The sequence below is a fragment of the Plectropomus leopardus genome, chromosome 2, assembly GCF_026936395.1.
Source record: "Plectropomus leopardus strain MGB_pleo_1.0 chromosome 2, ASM2693639v1, whole genome shotgun sequence".
In the NCBI taxonomy this organism is placed as follows: Eukaryota; Metazoa; Chordata; class Actinopteri; order Perciformes; family Serranidae; genus Plectropomus; species Plectropomus leopardus.
In genome coordinates this window covers 17,731,766-17,751,474 of record NC_142177.1, presented here as the reverse complement: position 1 = coordinate 17,751,474, position 19,709 = coordinate 17,731,766, and the positions used below count along the sequence as shown (strand labels likewise).

Genomic DNA, 19,709 nt, shown 5'->3' with positions numbered 1-19,709 from the left:
AGTAATTTGAACCAAATCCCAGTGAAGACAAACAATTTAAAATGAGAGAGATTATCAGTTATGAGTCTTTCCGTCACTGATTTGTTCTGCCCGCACTTCTGCCATCTTGAAGAGCTTAAAGCCCTGAAAACTTCACATCTTAAGTATTTTCCCATTAAATAGTGAGATGAGCACAGATAAATCAGCAGAGACTATCTCACATGTAAAATCATGGATGGATCGCTGAACAGGCCCACCAGGCACAGGCCCAGGGGCACCAAGATGTTTGGGCACCCCATGGCCTTCACCTGCAAAATTAACAAGAAACAACCAGGAAACGATTCAAAATGACCACAAGGAGTAGCCAAAGAACTGAAAAGAGTCACAAAATAACCACAAGGAGACACAAAAGAATCACAGAGACACAAAATGACAAAAAAAAAAAAAATCTCAAAATCACTCAAATAGACCCCAAAAAAGGGACGGTCAAGAGACTCAAAATGGCCCCAAAGCGATGCAACAGATGCAAAGAGACAAAAATAACAACAACAAAAAACAGCAAAATAACCATGAGGCAAAAATGTCTACAAAACAACCCAAAAAGGGCACAACATTATCAATACAACTATAAAATACACAAAACAACAATAAGTAGACACAAAATGACTACGAAGAGAATGAAATAACCACAAAGAAATGTAAAAGAACTTCAAAAGCACACCCAAAGTAATTACAAAATTGGCAAACCACAAAGAGACACAAAATTATCCCAAAAAGTCCCAAACAACTATAAGATGACACAAAACCACAAGGAGATGCAAAATGACTTCAAAAAGATACAAAACAACCACAATATGACATAAAATGACAAAGCAAGTACATACAACCAGAAAAGACACAAAAACTATCTCAGAGCAACTGCAAAAAACTACAAAAAGACACAAAACAACCACAGAGACACAAAACCATAAAAACACGTATAACAACAAGGAGAAGCAAAACCAGCACAAGGTCTGTGTGTCTTGCTCCTGTGTAAGAGAGGTGGTGGGGCCCTTTGCATGTCTTCGCCCAGGGGCCCATTGTCCCATGATCCGCCCACGTTTGAAAAATCCAAAACCGTTTAAACTTTGGCAGACAGTCTTGTTTTCATGAAAAAATATGTTTTCAGGTTATATTCCTTTCCACAAAAAACATTTAGACGCATTGATAAAAAAATCTATTTTTTACAGACTCTCTCTATCATTTCAGTTCACAAGTTAAATATTTAACCTCACACTTGAGTTCATCCTCATTACAAATGTTTTCACAGTTTTCATGTTTTGCAGCTCGAGACAGACCAGCAAAACAACTTTCAGTTCACTTTTAATTTTTTTGAAAGCAAGCAGTGCAGTTAAAAAACAATGAGGCTCTTATTCCCAGCACCATGTTGTACAGCACCAAGAGCAACAGAAACAGTGTGGCTGAAAAACAACATTTTTCAGTCAGTTATGTGCTGTAATCAAAACACATTAGAGATTTGCTGTTAATGCATAAAACATCAAAAAATGTGTCTCCCAACCTGATGGTTCTGTTCTGGCCTGGCAGTCATGAAAAACCCTGAATAAGTTATGATGAGTTTGTGTTGCTGGATGTAGTGAGGGGTTAGCATTTGAGCCATTTCCCAGTGGGCTTTGCAGAGTGCAGATAACAGCAATCTTTATGTGAGCGTTGTCCCCTCCAATATGAGTCTCGCCTCTTCACAAAGCAGCCGCTTCTAAACACAAGGACTAAAAAATGTATGTGTTCTTTCATTTGTTCGGGCTGTTTTGTTTGGGTGCTGTGTATAAATGTACACAGTAGTCTCCCTCCACTTTCAGCCCCTCAGTAAACAAAACCTATTTCTTCCCAATTGTTTCTTTGCCTGCATGCCTCATTTTCTCACTTCCACGCATGAATCAGCGTGACAAATGTAATTGAAATTGAAGGAATGTTTTGCTGTCTTCCGAAACTTTCTCATCACACCGTCTCTCAACTCTCTTTTTCTGCTTTTTTTGCTCCATCTCAAATCATTTCATCTTTACTCGTCTCCCTTTCTGCCATATTATCTTGCCATCTCCTCCTTTGATCTCTTTGCCTCCTCTCTTTCCTCTCACATCCCCTCAGGCGCCCCTCAAGCCAGTGGGACAGGAACCCTCCAGATCTACCTGATCGATGTGAACGACAATGCGCCGGTGCTGATTCCCCGGGAGGCCCAGGTCTGCGAGCGTGCTCGCCCCAACTCCAGGATCAACATCACTGCCTCAGATGCAGACGCTGACCCAAACGTAGGGCCCTTTGTCTTTGAGCTGCCTTCTTTTCCCGCCAGCGTTCGCCGCAACTGGACAATCTCCAGACTCAGTGGTAAATAAATGCTTAACATCGTCTTTACTGTTCTGATTCATATTGCAAATATTTTCCCTATCGTCGTGATGTAAAAATTTAGGAGGTGTATGGAAGTGATGTATTTAGCATCCCCACCTGAATTAAACCATAAATGTAACAGATGGGATGCAAAAGCCCTCCGCAGAATAACTGGCAACATCAATCAGGGGACCAGGGATTGCTGTAAGCTGCAAGAGAAGTCCAAGTTTAACAAAATGTCTCACAAAGCTCACAGTGAGAGACGCGGGTGCCATCCAGTGTTGACGTACGATCTATCGTTTGTGACAAATGAGATCCATTCATCTCTCTGTCCCCTGAGCGGCCGATCTGTCACCTAATCCACCCAGATGGATGTATCACAGCAGTTGTCTTGAGGACAAATCTGATCACATATCTGGATCCTTCTCCCACTGAGACTCTTGTCTTAGCTTGACCGAGTGATAGATGCTGAAGGTTACACGATCCAGGTTTTTTATATATCTCTTATGCCTCCTTGCATATGTACATGTCAAAATGATTGCTGTGCAGTCTGTTTGGTTGCAGCTTTTATTTGGTATGTCATGCTCTTGTACCTACGCACACGATGACATGATATCCTGCAGTAAACAAAATGTAATTTCTCTGCAGTACACTGTCTAATCTTATTTTCCTCTTCTTCTTCTGCTTCCTTTCCTCCTACTCACTTCCCTTCATTTCTTAATGTTTCCTGTCTTTTTGCTGTTTTCTCTCAACACTCCCTCTCCCTAGGTGACTATGCTCAGCTGAGGTTAAGGATTCCTTACCTGGAGGCGAGCGTGTACGAGATCCCCATCATCGTGTCTGATTCTGGGAACCCTCCTCTGTCCAACCGCTCTGTGATTCGAGTCAAAGTTTGTCCCTGTGATGATAACGGGGACTGCAGTGCCACAGGCGCTGTGGCAGCCGCCGGCCTTGGCACCGGGGCTATCATCGCTATACTCATCTGCATCATCATACTGCTCAGTGAGTACAACACAGTGAAACAATCAAATCTGCGCACTGCTGGATAGTTAGTAATTAATTCGTTTTAAGACAATAAACTATGGCATGCACACCTCTAAAATAAAACTTCTGTTTTTCACAGGCATGGTTCTGCTGTTTGTGGTGTGGATGAAGCGTAGAGAGAAGGAGCGACAGGCAAAGCCCCTGCTGATTGATCCCGAGGATGACGTCAGAGACAACATCCTCAAATATGATGAGGAGGGAGGGGGAGAGGAGGACCAGGTATCATTTGAAGATCATAAATGTATGATTACCAGAGGTCATAAAAAGATGTTAAACAGCTGTGGCATCTTTGAGAAATGCAATTTGTGTGAGCCGGATCATTAAAAAGTGCTAACATGTCTGAAATTCAATTTTATAAATATTAGGCCTAAAGAGTCATTAAATACTCTTGAATTTGAATTTGTTAGGTCTTAATTGCCACAAACATTTTATCTAATTTAAAGTATCCATATTTTAATTATTTTGGAGGTCCACAATTCTGATGTCATAAATTAAATCTCTTTACTTTATACTCGCACTTACCTCTTGAAAAAATGTAGACTAGTCTAACTCAACTGCAACGTAATTTGTTCAAAAGTGAGTCTTAAATATGTTAAAAATGATCTTGAAAAGTTCTTAAAAACAATTAAATTTAAGTGACTGATGCCTTTGGTTTGAGCACAAACACATCTTTTGGTTTGATTTTTAAGGTCAGGAATGCACCGATGAATTATATTAGATAACTTCAATATACCAATAAGGGAAACTTTGGTCACCCATGCACAGTGCTAAAAACCAAAACAAAAAAGACACAAGTCATACTAACACATTCAAAGAGGACATACAGTTGCAGTTCAGGAGCCTGCCGAGGCACAATAAATAGATAAAAAAAATAGACAGCCTAATAAACAGATAGAAAGGTTAAATCATTTAATTGTGGCTGCAGGTAGATATTGTTTTGATTAATTAATTTCTCAACTAATCAGTAAATATTTCTGTCTAGAAGAAAGCGGCACTGACTATAATTTCCCCCAGATCAAGGTGATGTATTATGATTGCTTTCAAAGTTTAAAAATATTCTGTTTACTGTCATACATACATACATATATGAGAAAGAAAAGCATCAAATCCTCTCACTTAAGGAAATGGAATCAGCAAATGTTTGGCATTTTGGCTTGAAAAACAATTAAAGCTGTTGCGTTGATTGTTGGGGCTCCACAATCAATGAATAAAAGCTGACCATAAGTGATGCATCCAAAAACAGGACTAATAAAACGAGCAATGAAAAAGAAATGGAGAAAACACCAAATGAGTTCATCTACCACAACTGTAAAATTAACCGTGAAGATTAGGAAAGCCTTGATCCGCTGGTCTGTAGAGTCTGTCGAGAGCAAAATATACTTTTTTTTTTTTTTCCAAAAAGTGAGCAAGTCTGCAAAAGTTTGGAGGCTGCAATCTGCCCTCTGCCCTACAAACAAGTGGTGCGGCTGAAAATGTTGCTTGGCTTGAGTTCCACGTACAGGTGGATGTGCAGCTCTATATGATGAGGCCCCTCTCTGCCCTGAAACAGCTATCCAAGCTGCTGTACGCCTACTGCACAACACCTCTTATTATCTAATATTATTTCTAAAATAAAACCTTCAATAATGTTAAGCTCCAACAGCTTTGATTAATTCAGAGATGTTTTAATAATTATGCCACTTGATATTTTCCAACACCCACACGCCCCAGATATCTCAAGCATAAACACACACGAGGATCAGATGGCTGCCGAGTATATAGCCATATTTTTATTCTTAAGCACCTGTCTGAGGGTTTAGTAGGTACAAGACAGAGGGAGCGTGCATAATGATGAGTCAAAGATGCCATGTGCATGATCAGCGGCACACTTTAAGAGCACAGTAAAGTGCAAAGCTCATATTTGAATGTCAATTAAAAAACAAGAGTGTTTGATCTGAACTCAGCAATAACTTATATTATCAGTAATGTTTGAATAAACCACAGCCGCTGTCTGAGTAAAGTATTTTCTATCATTTCTGACTCCCCCTAACATCCTTGTTTCTAACACTGAACACTATGAATCGTGGGTAATTCCCTCAAGCAAAGACTGCAGCACAGCAGGTTTACAAAAGGGCTCAAAAGTCCGCTAGAAAGCCCTGCAGCACTGATTTCTCTGCAGGTCAGTTCTGAGCTCTTGCAGGCTTAACTGGAATGCACATCACTGTGCATCTGTGAGCGCGGACAGTGGGATGAGGTCAAAGTTTGTGTACCAACTTGGCAACTGAGCTGGATACAAAACATGAGGCATGTACAGTACTGTGGTTGGAGAATCACCACAATAAGAAAGGTTCATGATTCAGGGTTCATTCGCTAAGTGACCTGACTGAATGCTTTAAAAAGACACATTTTAACAAAAGGGTCAGTAAATTAGAATTTAAAATGTAAAAATTAAAAATGTAAATTTGGCAAAAGTAGACTAAAGAGTAGTACGTTACTGATAAAAAGGGCTAGAGGATTAGGATGGCCTGTGTCTCAACATTCCTCTCTGCTTCCAGGACTATGACCTGAGCCAGCTGCAGCAGCCCGAGTCTTTAGACCACATCATCAATAAGCCAGCAGGGGTGCGCAGGGTGGACGAGAGACCTGTGATTGCTGAGTCACAGTACCCCGTCAGACCCAGTCTGCCCCACCCTGGAGACATAGGAGACTTCATCAATGACGTAAGTTCAAGAATAAGGGGAAAAACCTTTTGATGTTGCTTTGGCTCCTTAAGTCAGACTAAAGCAAAAATAAATATGTTATGAGTTTGTTGCACCAGTGAAAAATATGTCACTAACCACCCAGTAAAAATTGAATAGGGTTTCCCATGCATTCATTTATTTGTGGCGGCTTGCCATGTTAACGACATATGCTCCACATTTTGGTTTTCTGCTTTTGGGACTGTATAAGCCAGTAGGAGCGCTGTTGGTATGTATACTGTTTGTAGTGTTGTTGTTAAGACCATACTAACCAAGACCACGACTTGACCGAGACAAGACCAAGACTTTAAAGGAGCGGAGACCGAGTCAAGACCAAGACCAAAGCAGGGCGAGACCAAGTCAAGACCAAGACTATAAAACAAATACAAGAAAACAGCGAGAAGCTGTAGTTCAGTGAAATTGAAACTTAACCATTAATTGAGCTGGGCCTCAGTTTACATTCAGTCACCTTTGCAGCAGCTGCTCCACTCATCCATCGATTTGATCTGATCAGCTCTGATTTGGTCAACTGACTCAAACTACACAAACTGCTGCTGGAGATAAAATGAAGAGTTCTGCCTACATTACTTAAACTGACCCGGAAAAGCAGCTGTCAGCTACAGCCACACATAGATACTAATTCTGTGGGAAACTCTGGTAAAATATGAGAAAAACTGCCAAGTATATACAATTAGATTTCAAAATCCTGAAAAATGAGCAGTATTCTCTGCTCTGAAACGCTGGCCACTTGTCTGCTGAAGGTGCTGAGCCAAAGAATGAGCCGTTGCGAAGTGACAGACTTACTAATAGCTAACTCAGTAGCACAAAGCACACACCCAAAGAAGGAGTCGCTGTGCAGTGGCAGCGATCCTTTGGCAGATAACAGCAGCTAATGTTAGCACAAAGCATACACCCACAGCAGTGAGCAGTGTTTTGGGCTAAAACACTGAAATGTACGTTTGTGTTTATATGCTTGTGGCATTTAACAGCAACAAACTTGTTGCTCACACACAGGGATGAATAAGACAACACTGATGCTCTTTGCTCTAATGTTAGGAGTAAGGTAGTTTATTTGAAGTAGGAGAGGGGTTATGACAACAATGGCTCCAGTTCGTCATTGGACTCATTGTCTCAGGCCCGGCCAAAAAATCCTGGACACAAAGATGATGAAAAACTGTCATTTCACAATGCAGCACTGTAAAATTCAAAGTCTTGTCACATTTTCAGTCAGTATTTCCTAATATATATAATTTGATTAGAAGGAAATCTCTGATTTTACTTAACCCAGACTTTAACTGTTTCTGTTTATGAGCTGCATCTGTTACCTCATTGATGTGAATCATACAAAGTTTTACACCACATAAAGGGATTCACAATTGTATTCCCATCACCTGGGATACTGTCAGAAATACTTGTCCCATGCAAACAGTTCAGTGTCTGGCTCTAAAATAGCATTCAGACCATGATGGAACATTAAAACCCTAACGGCTGGGTGAGCAAGATGAGGCGCAGTTTATTGCAACTTTTATGGTCTGGCCACCTGAACCTGTTACTGTGTGAAAAAGCACCATCTCCATTATACTGGTGGTGAACTGCAATGAGTGGCTTAAATCCAGTATTGCTAAAATAATTTTTAAAAAAAACATACTGGTAGATTACATAGGTCTAACCATCAGGATTCCTGCACAGTATGGCAAAGAACAGAATTGGATTTGAATGATTTCCACGTCTGGATATGTATGGAAAAAAGAAAAGAGAGTATGGAGAATATAAAGTCTTTTTTGTAGAATTTCTAAAAATGCATTGTTCATACAAGCAGAGTTTCTCATGGTGGTTTGAGTAGGCAAACAGTACATCCAAAATGTCTGTGTGAGAGTGACAGCCAGATATGAGGGGCCTTGTGGGAAATTATTCAGAATTACTCTCACATTCACATATGAAACCAGTCTCATTCACACACACAACTGAAAACCATACACACACACACACAACTGAGCCGCTTGCAAACACACAACTAAAATGCTCTTACAAACAACTGAAATTATTACACTCACTCACACAACTGAAAACGATACACATACACACAACTTAAATGCTTGCACACACAACTAAAATGCTCTTACACAAACAACTGAAATTATTACATTCACACAGACACCTGAAAACCATACACACACACAACTGAAATGCCTGCACACACACAACTAAAATGCTTAAACTGAAATGCCTGCACACACACAACTAAAATGCTTAAACTGAAATGCTTGCACACACACAACTAAGATGCTTACACAAACAACTGAAATGATTACACTCACACACAAATAAAACCATACACACACACACACATCTGAAATGCTTGGACACACAACTAAAATGCTTTTACACAAACAACTGAAATCATTACACTCACACACAACTAAAAACAATACACACAAACTGAAACACTCTTGCACAACATACTGAAATCCACGCACACACACTATTGAAATAAGGGTAAGAACAGCTATATCAGGATGCTGCTTGTTGTCTTGAGCTCAGGTTTCAACACTATCTCTCCCATGAACTTAATTGGAAAACTTAACACTCTGGGCTTTAGTACAACAGTCTGCAACTGGATACTGAACTTCCTCACGTGCAGACCCTACCTCCTCTCCTCCTGCTCAACATTGGGGCCCCCCAGGGATGCGTTCTGTTTACGCTGTACACCCATAACTGCACTTCCAGACATCAGGAGAACTCTATTGCGAAGTATGCGCAACACCACCATCATGCCAATAGGAAATCAACAATCTTGCAGAATGGTGCACAGAAAACAACCTACTGCTCAACGTCAGTTAAACGAAGGAGCTGATTTTTGATTTTAGAAAGAAGAATGCAAAGACACACACCCCTGTCTACATCAGTGGAGCTGAGGTGGAGCAGGTGAACAGCTGTAGGTTCCTTGGAATCACTATCACTGAAAACCTGTCCTGGTCATCATCACCACCCAGGTTAAAAAAGCACAGAGAAGGCTCTACTTCCTACGGAAACTTAGGAAGGCTAAATCCCAGAGCAAGATCCTGGTTAACTTCTACAGAGGAGTGACAGAAAGCACACCGACTAGAAACATCACAAACTGGCATGGATCGTGCACGGCGCGGGACAAGAAGGCTCTACAGTGGGTGACTAAAACTGCCCAGAACATCACTGGTTCCCATCTACAGAGCACCAGTGACCTCAGTGAAGTGAGGTGTCTGCACAGAGCCTAAAGGATACTGAAAGACAGCAGCCACCCCAGCCACAGCCTGTTCACCCTGCTGCCATCTGGAAAAAGATACAAAAGTATCTGCTGCCTAACTACCAGACTACAGAGCAGCTTCTTTCTGTGAGACTCATCAACTCCTCCTTTGACACTAAGAAGATGAAGAAGGATTTAGGATCAACTTTAATTAAATTTCTTCTACCTTCTAGCTTGTACCTTGTAGCTTGAAATGCCGTCGTACAACATATTGAAATGCGCTCATATACACTATTGAAACACTTTCGCATAATATAATGAAATGTGCTCACACGCTGGTGAAATGCTCTTATAAACACAGCTGAAAATTTCAGTAGAAAAGGAAGTCATTTCAGTTGAAACAGAACATAGGCAGAGTCAACTCGGAAGGTAAAGGTCGTCCACTCAACAGCCTACAAGTAATCTAGCCGAAGCAGCGACGTTGCTCAACGGCATTTTGGCCATGGCGGAGATTATTAGAACACTGTCAAATGCCACAACAGCCAGGCAACAACCCATGGAGCTGGACGTGCTGGATAGCCATTTAGCATCGCTTGGCCCTTCACGCCAGCGAAACAACATGCTGCCATCAGCTGCAGCCTCAGTCACACCACTGTGTCTTGAATGGACCCAAGCATTTGTGTAAGAGCATTTTAGTTGTGTGTGTGTATGGTTTTTATTTGATTGTGAGTGTGTGTGTTGATTGCAGTTGTGTGTGTGAATGAGATTGGTTTCATATGTGAATGTGACAGGTCATTCTGAATTATGTCCCACATGGGACGATGTCATCAAAGGCAAGGCAGTATGGTGTGTGAGTGAAATCACACAGAACTGAACAGCTCTGCTCTAAGTGCCTTATAGCTAAAACAAATAGATATCCAAGACCAAATTAGTTAAAAGACAAGGTGGCAATCTCTATGAATTTCCTTTGAATATATACATAACATGTCTGAACTTTTATGAGTTATGTAATAATGTAGTTGTCAGAAAAGTAAAGGAAGCTGTACCTTTATGGCTGCATTTATCATCATTTGCACGGTCACAGTGAGTAAACAACAGACACTGAAAAATAAATATGTATCTTTTAGATTCATGTTCAGTTCTTATTTATAAAAGAGAGAAAAATATGGGGGAGACAATAATAGCTACAATATAATAACATAGGTAGTTAAAATGTAACATACATGTAACATTTGGATTTTTAAACCATTTATTTACAAACAAACCATGTATTTGTACTTAGATGTCAAAAATCATCTGAAAAATCTACAAAAAAGTCTGGAAATTTGTGTCTGAAAAACTGATGAATTTTTAAATCGAAAATGCGTAAGAAACATAGACTATGTAAATAATGGATGTAGCTACCATGGCGTCATCCGCTGGATTGTGGACTGCCATTTTGAAGCCTTGAGTTCAGCATTTCGACCGTCGCCATCTTCGTTTTTTGGAGCCAGATGTGACCATATTTAGACGAGAGGCTGAAGCTGGATCTGACTCACAGACTGTAGCGACGATTCACAGACAGCCTGTCACTGAAGTGGTCTCGCCCTTAAATATTCATAACTTTGGGCCTCAATAAAATGTAAACAGGTGAGTTATAAAAAAAAATTAACACCCTGTACAGTTTTCATGAATGTTGATATAAGTTATAGAGACCAAATTCGTTTTTTCAACCAAGCTGTAAACATGTTTATTTCTGCTGTAGAGAGCGGGATGAATATCTGTCTTCATGTCTGCAGGGTCTGAGGGCAGCAGACAACGACCCCACAGCTCCTCCCTACGACTCCCTGCTGGTGTTTGACTACGAGGGCAGTGGTTCAACTGCCGGCTCCGTCAGCTCGCTCAACTCCACCAGCTCAGGGGACCAGGACTACGACTACCTCAACGACTGGGGCCCTCGCTTCAAGAAGCTGGCCGACCTCTACGGAGGAGGGGATGATGACTGAGAGCGGAGCAGGGGGCTGGGTGGGGCTGCGGCAGGGGTCAGGAGAGGCGGGGTCGGTTGGATGGATGCTCCTGGAAGCCGTGGGCAGGGGCCACAAACATGACGCAATGGTTGACATGTGAGGAACTGACTCTTACATGGGCTGCGTTAGTTTGCTCACAGTGATCGAGCCCGCAAACATGAAGTCCGCTGCGACGCAACTGTATTCTGGCTTTATATTTTGTAGTGGCGAGTTTGTAGTGTGATGTTTTCTTTTTTTTTTTCTTTTTGTTGTTCTCTCACCGTGCTGGACCCGGAGCTCTCTGGGGATGAATCAAGGCGGTCGTGAGAGACACGAGTAGTGAATTTGTGCTTTGATTGATTTTTAAAACGAAACCATCTCTTGCTTTAGTCTCACACTGAAGAGAATGTTTTTGGGAAGACGCTCTCTGACTCTCTCTCTTTCACTCTGTCAACTTGAATTTCCTTAGAACAGAAGCACTGTCATTTTATAAAGTGCCTTTTGTGGTGTGTTTTTGTATCAGACTCCTGCTATCTCAGGATCGGTTGCCATTCATGCAGTACAGTGGAGGTGCGCTCTCTTGTCGCCCCCACCCCCTGCGCTCCTCAAACCAGCCCTGCCTGTCACTCTCCTCTCCCCTTCACAGTGGTGCAGATGAACAACCCCAGCAGCCAGTCCCAGGAGGGAAGGACACAACCAGGGCAGACTATCGGATATCATAACCCAATGAATTATGGCCTAAAAGAAGCCAATAACAGTTGTTGTAGGGAAGACGACTCTTCTCCAAGGACCTGCTCAGTTTGACTTTCATAAGCATCACCTGTCGACACGCTGACATTGTGTGAGACCATTTTTATACATGTGGGGGTTTTCTAATTTAGTGGAGAATGCCTGCCTTTCCTCTGTGGACTCATGAGTTTAGGAGCCTTTATGCTGAGATGCTTGCCTGCCCTGTACGGTTTTGTGTTGCTTTCTCCAACAGTGTAAAGCTTATGTAGGCATGATCTGCTCAGTCAGATAGAGTGTAAGAAACTTGAAACGACTTGGAGCAAAGGCATCTGAGAAGGATTTTTTTTCTTTTTTTTTTTTTTTTGGTCGCCTTGAACATTCCCGTTTTTTATAGGCCAACAAAACTATTAAAAGGTGCATGATTTTTTTTTTTTTCAAAATGTTTTACTCAAGCACTTGTTACTCTGTGGTGAGAATGTGAAAATAGTCAGCAGAAACTATATGAATATACTCTGTATAAAGACACTGAGAAAATAAAAATACTGTAAGATACCTATTTTTGAAGTATTGATGACATAAAAGTTGCTGCTCTTTCTCTAGCTCGTCATTGGGCTTAGGGGATTTTTTGGCCCGTTCATTTTTAATATGTGGATATTTCCGTTCCTTTGTCTTCTGTTGAAGCATAACTCCATTTTTTTATGATGCCTGCTTTTACATGTGTTGTTTCAGTTTTGCTCTTCTTTTATTCTTATGAGATTGTTTTCTAAAAAAAAAAAAGCTTTGTTATACTCCTTTTATATGTGAAAACACAGCCTTCCCCTTCACTCTGTGTCGTCTCTGACGGACGTGTTCCTTCTGTCGGCCTCGGGCCTCGGGACAGTGGGAGGTTCATTAGCCATGCCTGCTGATAGTTGTTCTATTATTCAGTGTCCTGGAATTCTTTTATTCATTCATCTAGATACTGGATGTGTGCTTCAGAAAATAAAACAAGACATGTTTTGAAAGTGTGCCATCTTTTTTTAATATTCCCTACGGTCTTCATCTTCAGGTGTATCCTGATATTTTATGTGACATGGCAAATATAATGTCACTCAAAACTTTAAATTATAATGGGCCTCTGTGGTCTTGTTTTAACATCATTATTTATTATGGCTTCATCTCAACTAGTGTAGACGTAAAGTTCCAGTGTGTAGGATTTAGTCCTAAATCTCATGACTTAGGACTGGACCTGCTAAAATCAAAAAAGACTCTCAAAGCAACTTGCACTGAAACAACAATGCTGTGTGACTTTACTTGGCCTTTTGCCTTTTAACTCGAAAAACTTGAAACCCTTCTCCAAACCCAAAGATTGAAAAGTGTGGTCATTACAAATTGTGCCACAAATCAAATCATCTCCCTCCGTTTCCTGAAGACACTTCGTTCTTCAGATCCACTTTAAACCAAAACAACAGCATCCAATGCAGTTGCAGGATAGAACTATTAAAAACTAACACTACATTACTGAGCGCCACATGGAAAAATTATGCCAAAGACAATTTGCATACAAAAACTGCATGGTGGTCAGCAAAATAAATACATAAATGAAATGCATTCTGCAAATGCTGCAGGTCTAAAATTACAGACGTAGACACAACTTCCAACAAACTTTTTTAACACACAAGTACACATATTTTAATGCATTCATGATTTTTGCAAATTTAATTTATTATTTCTCTTTTGTTAAAATGGCATTACATTTGGTGAAAACTTATTTGTTACTCATTTAGGACCCAGACTCACAGTTCAGGGTTAGTGAAATGACTCAGGACTTGAGCGCAAAGACTTGAGACTTACTCGTGACTTGCAAAACTCTCAGTAGATGTACATGCGCAGTTAAGTCGAGCTACGGTTCTAGCTCGATTAGGCCATTTAGTTGGACTACTGTCCTTGTCCCAGTATACAATCACCAGGGGAGAATCAGTTTATTTACTGAAGTATGTTTGACTCCGCCACAGTAGGTGGCGATATGCCCCCTTTTAGCTAGTTGTTATTGAAGCTTGTTCTGTTTAACCTATTACGTCCCATACCACAAAAGTTAACAAGTGGCAAACAGATTGGATGTTAAACAATGAAAACATGGATTACTTTCGCACTGTACACTTTGTATGCACTCTACCCTTTACGTTTTACGTTTTTCTTGTTTTCTTTTGTTCTCTCTCCTTCTTCCTCCTCTTTTGTTTTTCCCGGCTTTTTTCCATGAATATATGCTGTTTGACTTCTGGGTCAAGGCCTGATGCAGGGACTATGGACTGCACTATGGAGGTGTGTTAGTCTGACTTCGAGAAATTCGACTGTATGATTTCAGTTGGACTAACATATTTACACATATTTTAAACAGTCCAGTTTGGTCCAGTTAGACTAACACAATAATTCAACTTTGATCTCGTCCCACCTCTGCCTTTAACCCCCTCCCTGAATCTACATATAGAAGGGGTCCCCTCCTACGGAGTCCGACATGTTGTCCTGCAGTAACCCTAACATTGCCTTGAGATAGGGCCATTCATCTTTTCATGTTCTTACATGCTTGTTGCATCCTCATTGCTTGATGTCGCTTAATCCAAACACATGAGATCTTTAAAGCCGCTTTGTGTCAGAATTGAGCATTTCTTATGTTTGAGCCACCTAGTGGTAGTATTAGGACACTGTGGAGGCAGTGATGCCTCACTGCCTCCACACTAATTTCATTTCACTGCTTTTCCACTCTCATTTGTTCATGAAATGATTAGTTTGTATGTGAAAACTGTAACTGCATCTGTATTTTTTTTTCAGTGGAGTAACTTATTTATGTATATAAGTGTTAGAAAGAATCATGAAGCTGAACAGACTCCCTTTGGAATTACGCAGTTAATCTTTGACCCTATTGTTTGGATGGGTCTTCATTTTCTAATAAAACACCCGCTATTCGTCCTTTTATTGCATCTCAGAAGAAGTAGTAGGAGAGGTCAGGAAGTATATTTGTGTCCATTCCTGTGATTTCAATTAGTCAGCCGAAGCTCCAAAAAACCCACTGGGGACTTAAAGGGATTTAATCCTCTCTGGCTGTGTGTCTATCAATTAGCCACACCATTAATCCCCACGGCGTAATCTCATTAGATAGAGCGCCTTTAATGAGACACCCAGAGAGAGAGCAGAGAAGCAGGCAGTAAGAGAGGGGGAGAAAAATGAGGCGGAGGCAAGATGCAGGTAGGCCATGTGGAGAAGTGATTAGTAGGATGGAAGAGAGGGTCAGTGGAGAGAGTGGAGGATTCAAGCACGGCGGGGACAATGCATAACATTTAGAAAGTGGTTTGAAGAAAAAAAGGTTAAATATGAGTTTGAGATACTTAATCGTCTGTTGTCCACTATGGCCAGAAATTAGAAAAGTGGGAAATGAAGAGGGGAAGAAGGCAGGTAGAGGTGAGCAGAGCTGATGGAGCATAGTGGACTAGTTCATGAAAGGTGCTTTCATTCCTCATCTACACTGGAGCGTCCCAGTAATGAGAACATCCGGTAATAAACCTAAGTTAACCTTTACCGTAGTGAATTCTGCTGTGGGCCCGGCAGTATTGTGGACCTATGTTAATAGGAGAACCATCAGAGGTGGGCTCCACTGCTCCGTAATAATAATCAAGTTGGCAAAAGGTCATCTTGGTCATAGTCAGTCAGCAGATAAGGAGATTAACTGCAGAGCAGGTTTCTTTGATGAGCTTAGCTGAAGTTCACTTGGTTTCCCTGTGGTAGATAGGCAGAGTGAGAGAAGAAAGCAAACTCAAGTTGCCCCCTTGATAAATGGCGTATATAGACTGAGAGCTTTGCTGCTGGCTTGCAGCCAGTGCCTTGTGTGTTGTAAATAAAGTTCTCCTCTTCAAACATTTTCAAGCCCGGCTCTTTTCATTTCCTCTCTATATAGCTAGCGAGTCTCTTGGGCCGGGTGCTGGGAAAAAGTCCAATCTGAAAAAAACACTACCGGATGTTGGTTCTGATGCCGGCTGTGTGATCAACTGTTCCCAGTTTAGTGTTGATGTTGCTATTCAGTAAAGGTACCGCCCAGGAACGAGCTGGCTCTGCTGGCTGCTTTTCTGCTGACACCACTCTGAGCCTCCTGCTATTTCAGGACTCCGTCTAAAATGAGATCAAAGCAGTAGAATAAATTTGATGTTCCCGCTGCAAGTGGGGGAGAGAATATCTACTGTTTAACGACCAGCCATTTATGATATGGATGGCTGATCCAGTGGAGACACTCTGCTATTACCAAGACAGGGAGTTTCATATCAGTCAGGGCTGAAACACTGTGTGTGTGCATTATCAAACAGCATTTGAAAAGAGCATTTCCTGCTAATGACAATTGCTTTTTGTAATGGAGTATCATATCAGTAAAGGTCCTTTTACTCCCTTTCATTTAGTCACCAGCTCTTGTTAATAATTACTGCACTGATGTTTTACATGTTAAACACATGATGAACTGAGATGATAAGATGCATCGTGCAGTACTAGCACAGTTGTTCATAGTAGGTTGGTGGCACTGCCCAGCAAGACAGGATTATCAACTGGGCCTCCAGTGGCCCCAAAAGCGAGATTCACTTTGTATCAATTAGTAACACATACATTATTAGCTCAACAGTATGGCTTGTCGTAGTACAAAAGCACATCAATAACATTAATAATGCCTCTGTTCTATTCACGAATCCCAGAAAGCTATGACAGTGAGCCAGCATGTATACTCATGTGGCCTGTTCTTTAGAAGTGTCACGTTATGCAAATTATATACATTTATTATATTATATTAAAAGATAGAAAGTAAGTGTGTGAATTCTAAAATCCCCTGCATGTTACACTAGCACCACCGTGAGTTTGACATTGTTGATTTTGAGTGAAATATGTTGAAAACTGTTAAATGGATTGCCGTTCATTTTATAAACACTCGTGTTGCCAGCAGGATGAACTATGGTAACTTTAGTAAAATCTAAACTTTTCATCTAGTATCATCGTCAGGTCAAAATTTACATTTGTTTAAAAGTTTGATTTATGACTAAACACCTGCAGCTAGTGACATCCAATCAGTCTCACTTAACTGGAAAATTTTGGCATGCTAACACACAAAACTCAGATGTTAAATAGGGTCAACATTAGCCTGTCATTATGCAACATTGTCATTGTGAGCATATTAGCATACTAATGCACCACTTTGTCTTAGTACAGCCTGACTGTGGCTGCACACTCAGGATTGTGTTCGAAATCACATACTGCATACTACGTACTCAATCAGTATGTTCTGCAGTTTGCCTACTAATTTTACAATTAAAGGAACACCTCACCCGCAAAATGACCTTTTGTAAATCAATTACTCACCTCGTATTACCTTGAGTTCTTGAGGAAAACTTTGTTTTTCTAGCATGCCTTCACAGTGAACAGAGGAACCAAAAATTGAGAAAACTCTTTATGAACTGGAGTAAAAGGGGTCCACGCTTAAAACAGCTAAACTTAATCAAAACAGACGTTTACAAACTCTCACACAACTCACACAGTATAATCCAAGTCTCATTTATCCAGTCCTAAAACACTTCTGCATTAACATTCTCATGCATGCATTAGTAGAGTCACTAGGTAAAGGCATGCATTCGAACTCTGCTCGATGGGATGTACGAGCAGAGTTCAACTGCACACCTTTTCCCTGGTAAGTGGTCCAAGTTAATAATATTATTGAATAATTTGATGTTAAATATGTTTTTTACAGAACATTTTACATGTGAGCTCAAGCCTTTGTCCTCTTAATTGCACCTTATTGTCACTCACTGTCATTCATGATTATTTTTTACAACGGTTAATTTTTTTTAACAGTCTGCCTTGCAGTCCACCAGTAGACAGCCTGAAGAGCTGCAATGCATTTTTGGGTGGTTGAGTCTGTCCAAAAAACTTATGTGGCTTACTCAGAAATTATCACTAATCTAGTATACATCGAGGCATTTCTTGCATTCACTATATCCTCAGTTGGAGCGCATTACATACTTAATGGCCCATGTTAGTGAGCGATTTTGATTTTGGAGTGTTTGTCCCGTATATCGCGTTTTCATGTTTCATTTTCCTCAATACTTTTTATTTCAGCAAATTACTAAGCAGTCGCTGCCACACAGTAACATAGGGTTCAGGCACTATTATTCCTACATAGGAGGACTGGTTGACTCCACTGAGCAAATAACTGAGCTGCTTACCAGTTAATGTATAAATAATTTATAACACTCTAAAAGGATGTATGAGGGCTTTTACTTGTGATTCTTAAGTGTATTTTACTGCTAAAACTTCCTGTACTTGTTCTTCAGTAAAAGTCTTCAGGGGGCACTCCAACTTTTTTACTCATGAAGCTCAGTTTACTTGTCACAAGGAGTTCTACTCAGCCCGTGAAAACAGTTGGTTAATGACTTCTGCGGCTCCCTTCTGTGGAGGAAGCCTTCCAAAGTTATCCCAGTTTGGGCTTGAGACATTAAATATTTAATAGAAAGCCTGTGTAACAACTAGAGGTGTGAAGTTGAAGGAGGATGTCTAGTCAAAGGGACTGTTGAGTTGCATGGCAGGAAATTTAGGATCCAGTGTTTTTGGAGCCTGACACACACACACACACACACACACACATAGCCCTTTAAACACAGATACCCCTTTCCCACCAGAATTAGTGTATTCACACAGGTTTTTTTCAAACATGGGTAAACCTGCTACATGTAGGCAATTGACTGCATACCCACTGCAAGTGAAATCAACGCTGCATCACAAGAGTCTGCCTTTCTGTAAGCTTTTGGGTGTGTGTGGGTTGTTTGTTGGTGTGTCCGTGAGACATCACAGACAGGCAGGACAGAGGTCTTTGAAAACTTTTCAGTGGTTTCTTCCCTTTATATATCTCATACTTATTTAGTCTCTCTTTCAAACTCAGTGCAGACTAATTTTGATCTTTTAGCGCTGCTTAGGAGGACTTTTTCTCCCGGGTGTTTTATTCCCATCAATGTAGATCGGAGCCAGAGATGATAGGAACCCGTGTCTACTGCAGAGTCACACCCCTGCCACTCATATTCCCGCCCTACCAGCTTTACAGTTTATACGGACACAATTTCAGTGTGTCCTACCTCCTTTGATGGCTTAAAGGCAAGACAACTCTGCCCTCCCATTCCATGATGGTACTTTATACACATAACAGGGAGGCCCTCCTGCCCTCAAAAGGCAGTGTGAAAGGTGTTTTAGATATCTCTGCCTCAGCCCCGAGGCTGTGGGGAGGCACAATCCTAAATGTTGTTCTTGTTATATATCATTTTCACAGTGTGACTATACATAAATAATGTGAATGCGTCCTCGGATGCTGACAACTGAACCCTCTAACTATCAGTTTTGACACTAACACTGTAAATATTCACACAACTGCCCAAACATACTTGTCATATCCAGAAACATCTATCACACAATCACCAGGATTGATGATATATCGTGGGGTTGCTCTCATGTTATTTGTTGACATCCTTAACACAAGCACATGAAGCCTGTGGTGCAGCTGATGCTGAGCAGCTCTTAAAAGACAGACCTTCTCTGTGTGATTACATGCTAGAGTGCAACTGGAAATTCAAGCTGCATCCTCGAGCAGAGCGGCTGCTCTTATCA

At 40.9% G+C, this 19,709-nt stretch overlaps 1 protein-coding gene across 2 annotated transcripts in view; it reads left to right on the top strand.

Annotated features, from left to right (window-relative positions):
- Nucleotides 1-13,050, top strand: part of cdh4 (cadherin 4, type 1, R-cadherin (retinal)) — a 246,035-nt gene extending 232,985 nt beyond the window's left edge. For both annotated transcript variants that reach the window (XM_088086834.1, XM_042495320.2), the window contains exons 13-17: nucleotides 2,122-2,358; nucleotides 3,127-3,360; nucleotides 3,482-3,621; nucleotides 5,937-6,101; nucleotides 11,118-13,050. In XM_088086834.1, coding sequence (XP_087942960.1) covers nucleotides 2,122-2,358; nucleotides 3,127-3,360; nucleotides 3,482-3,621; nucleotides 5,937-6,101; nucleotides 11,118-11,324 — 983 coding nt within the window. In that variant the 3' untranslated portion in view covers nucleotides 11,325-13,050. The remainder of the gene's footprint in view (nucleotides 1-2,121; nucleotides 2,359-3,126; nucleotides 3,361-3,481; nucleotides 3,622-5,936; nucleotides 6,102-11,117) is intronic.
- The last annotated feature ends 6,659 nt before the right edge of the window (nucleotides 13,051-19,709 follow it).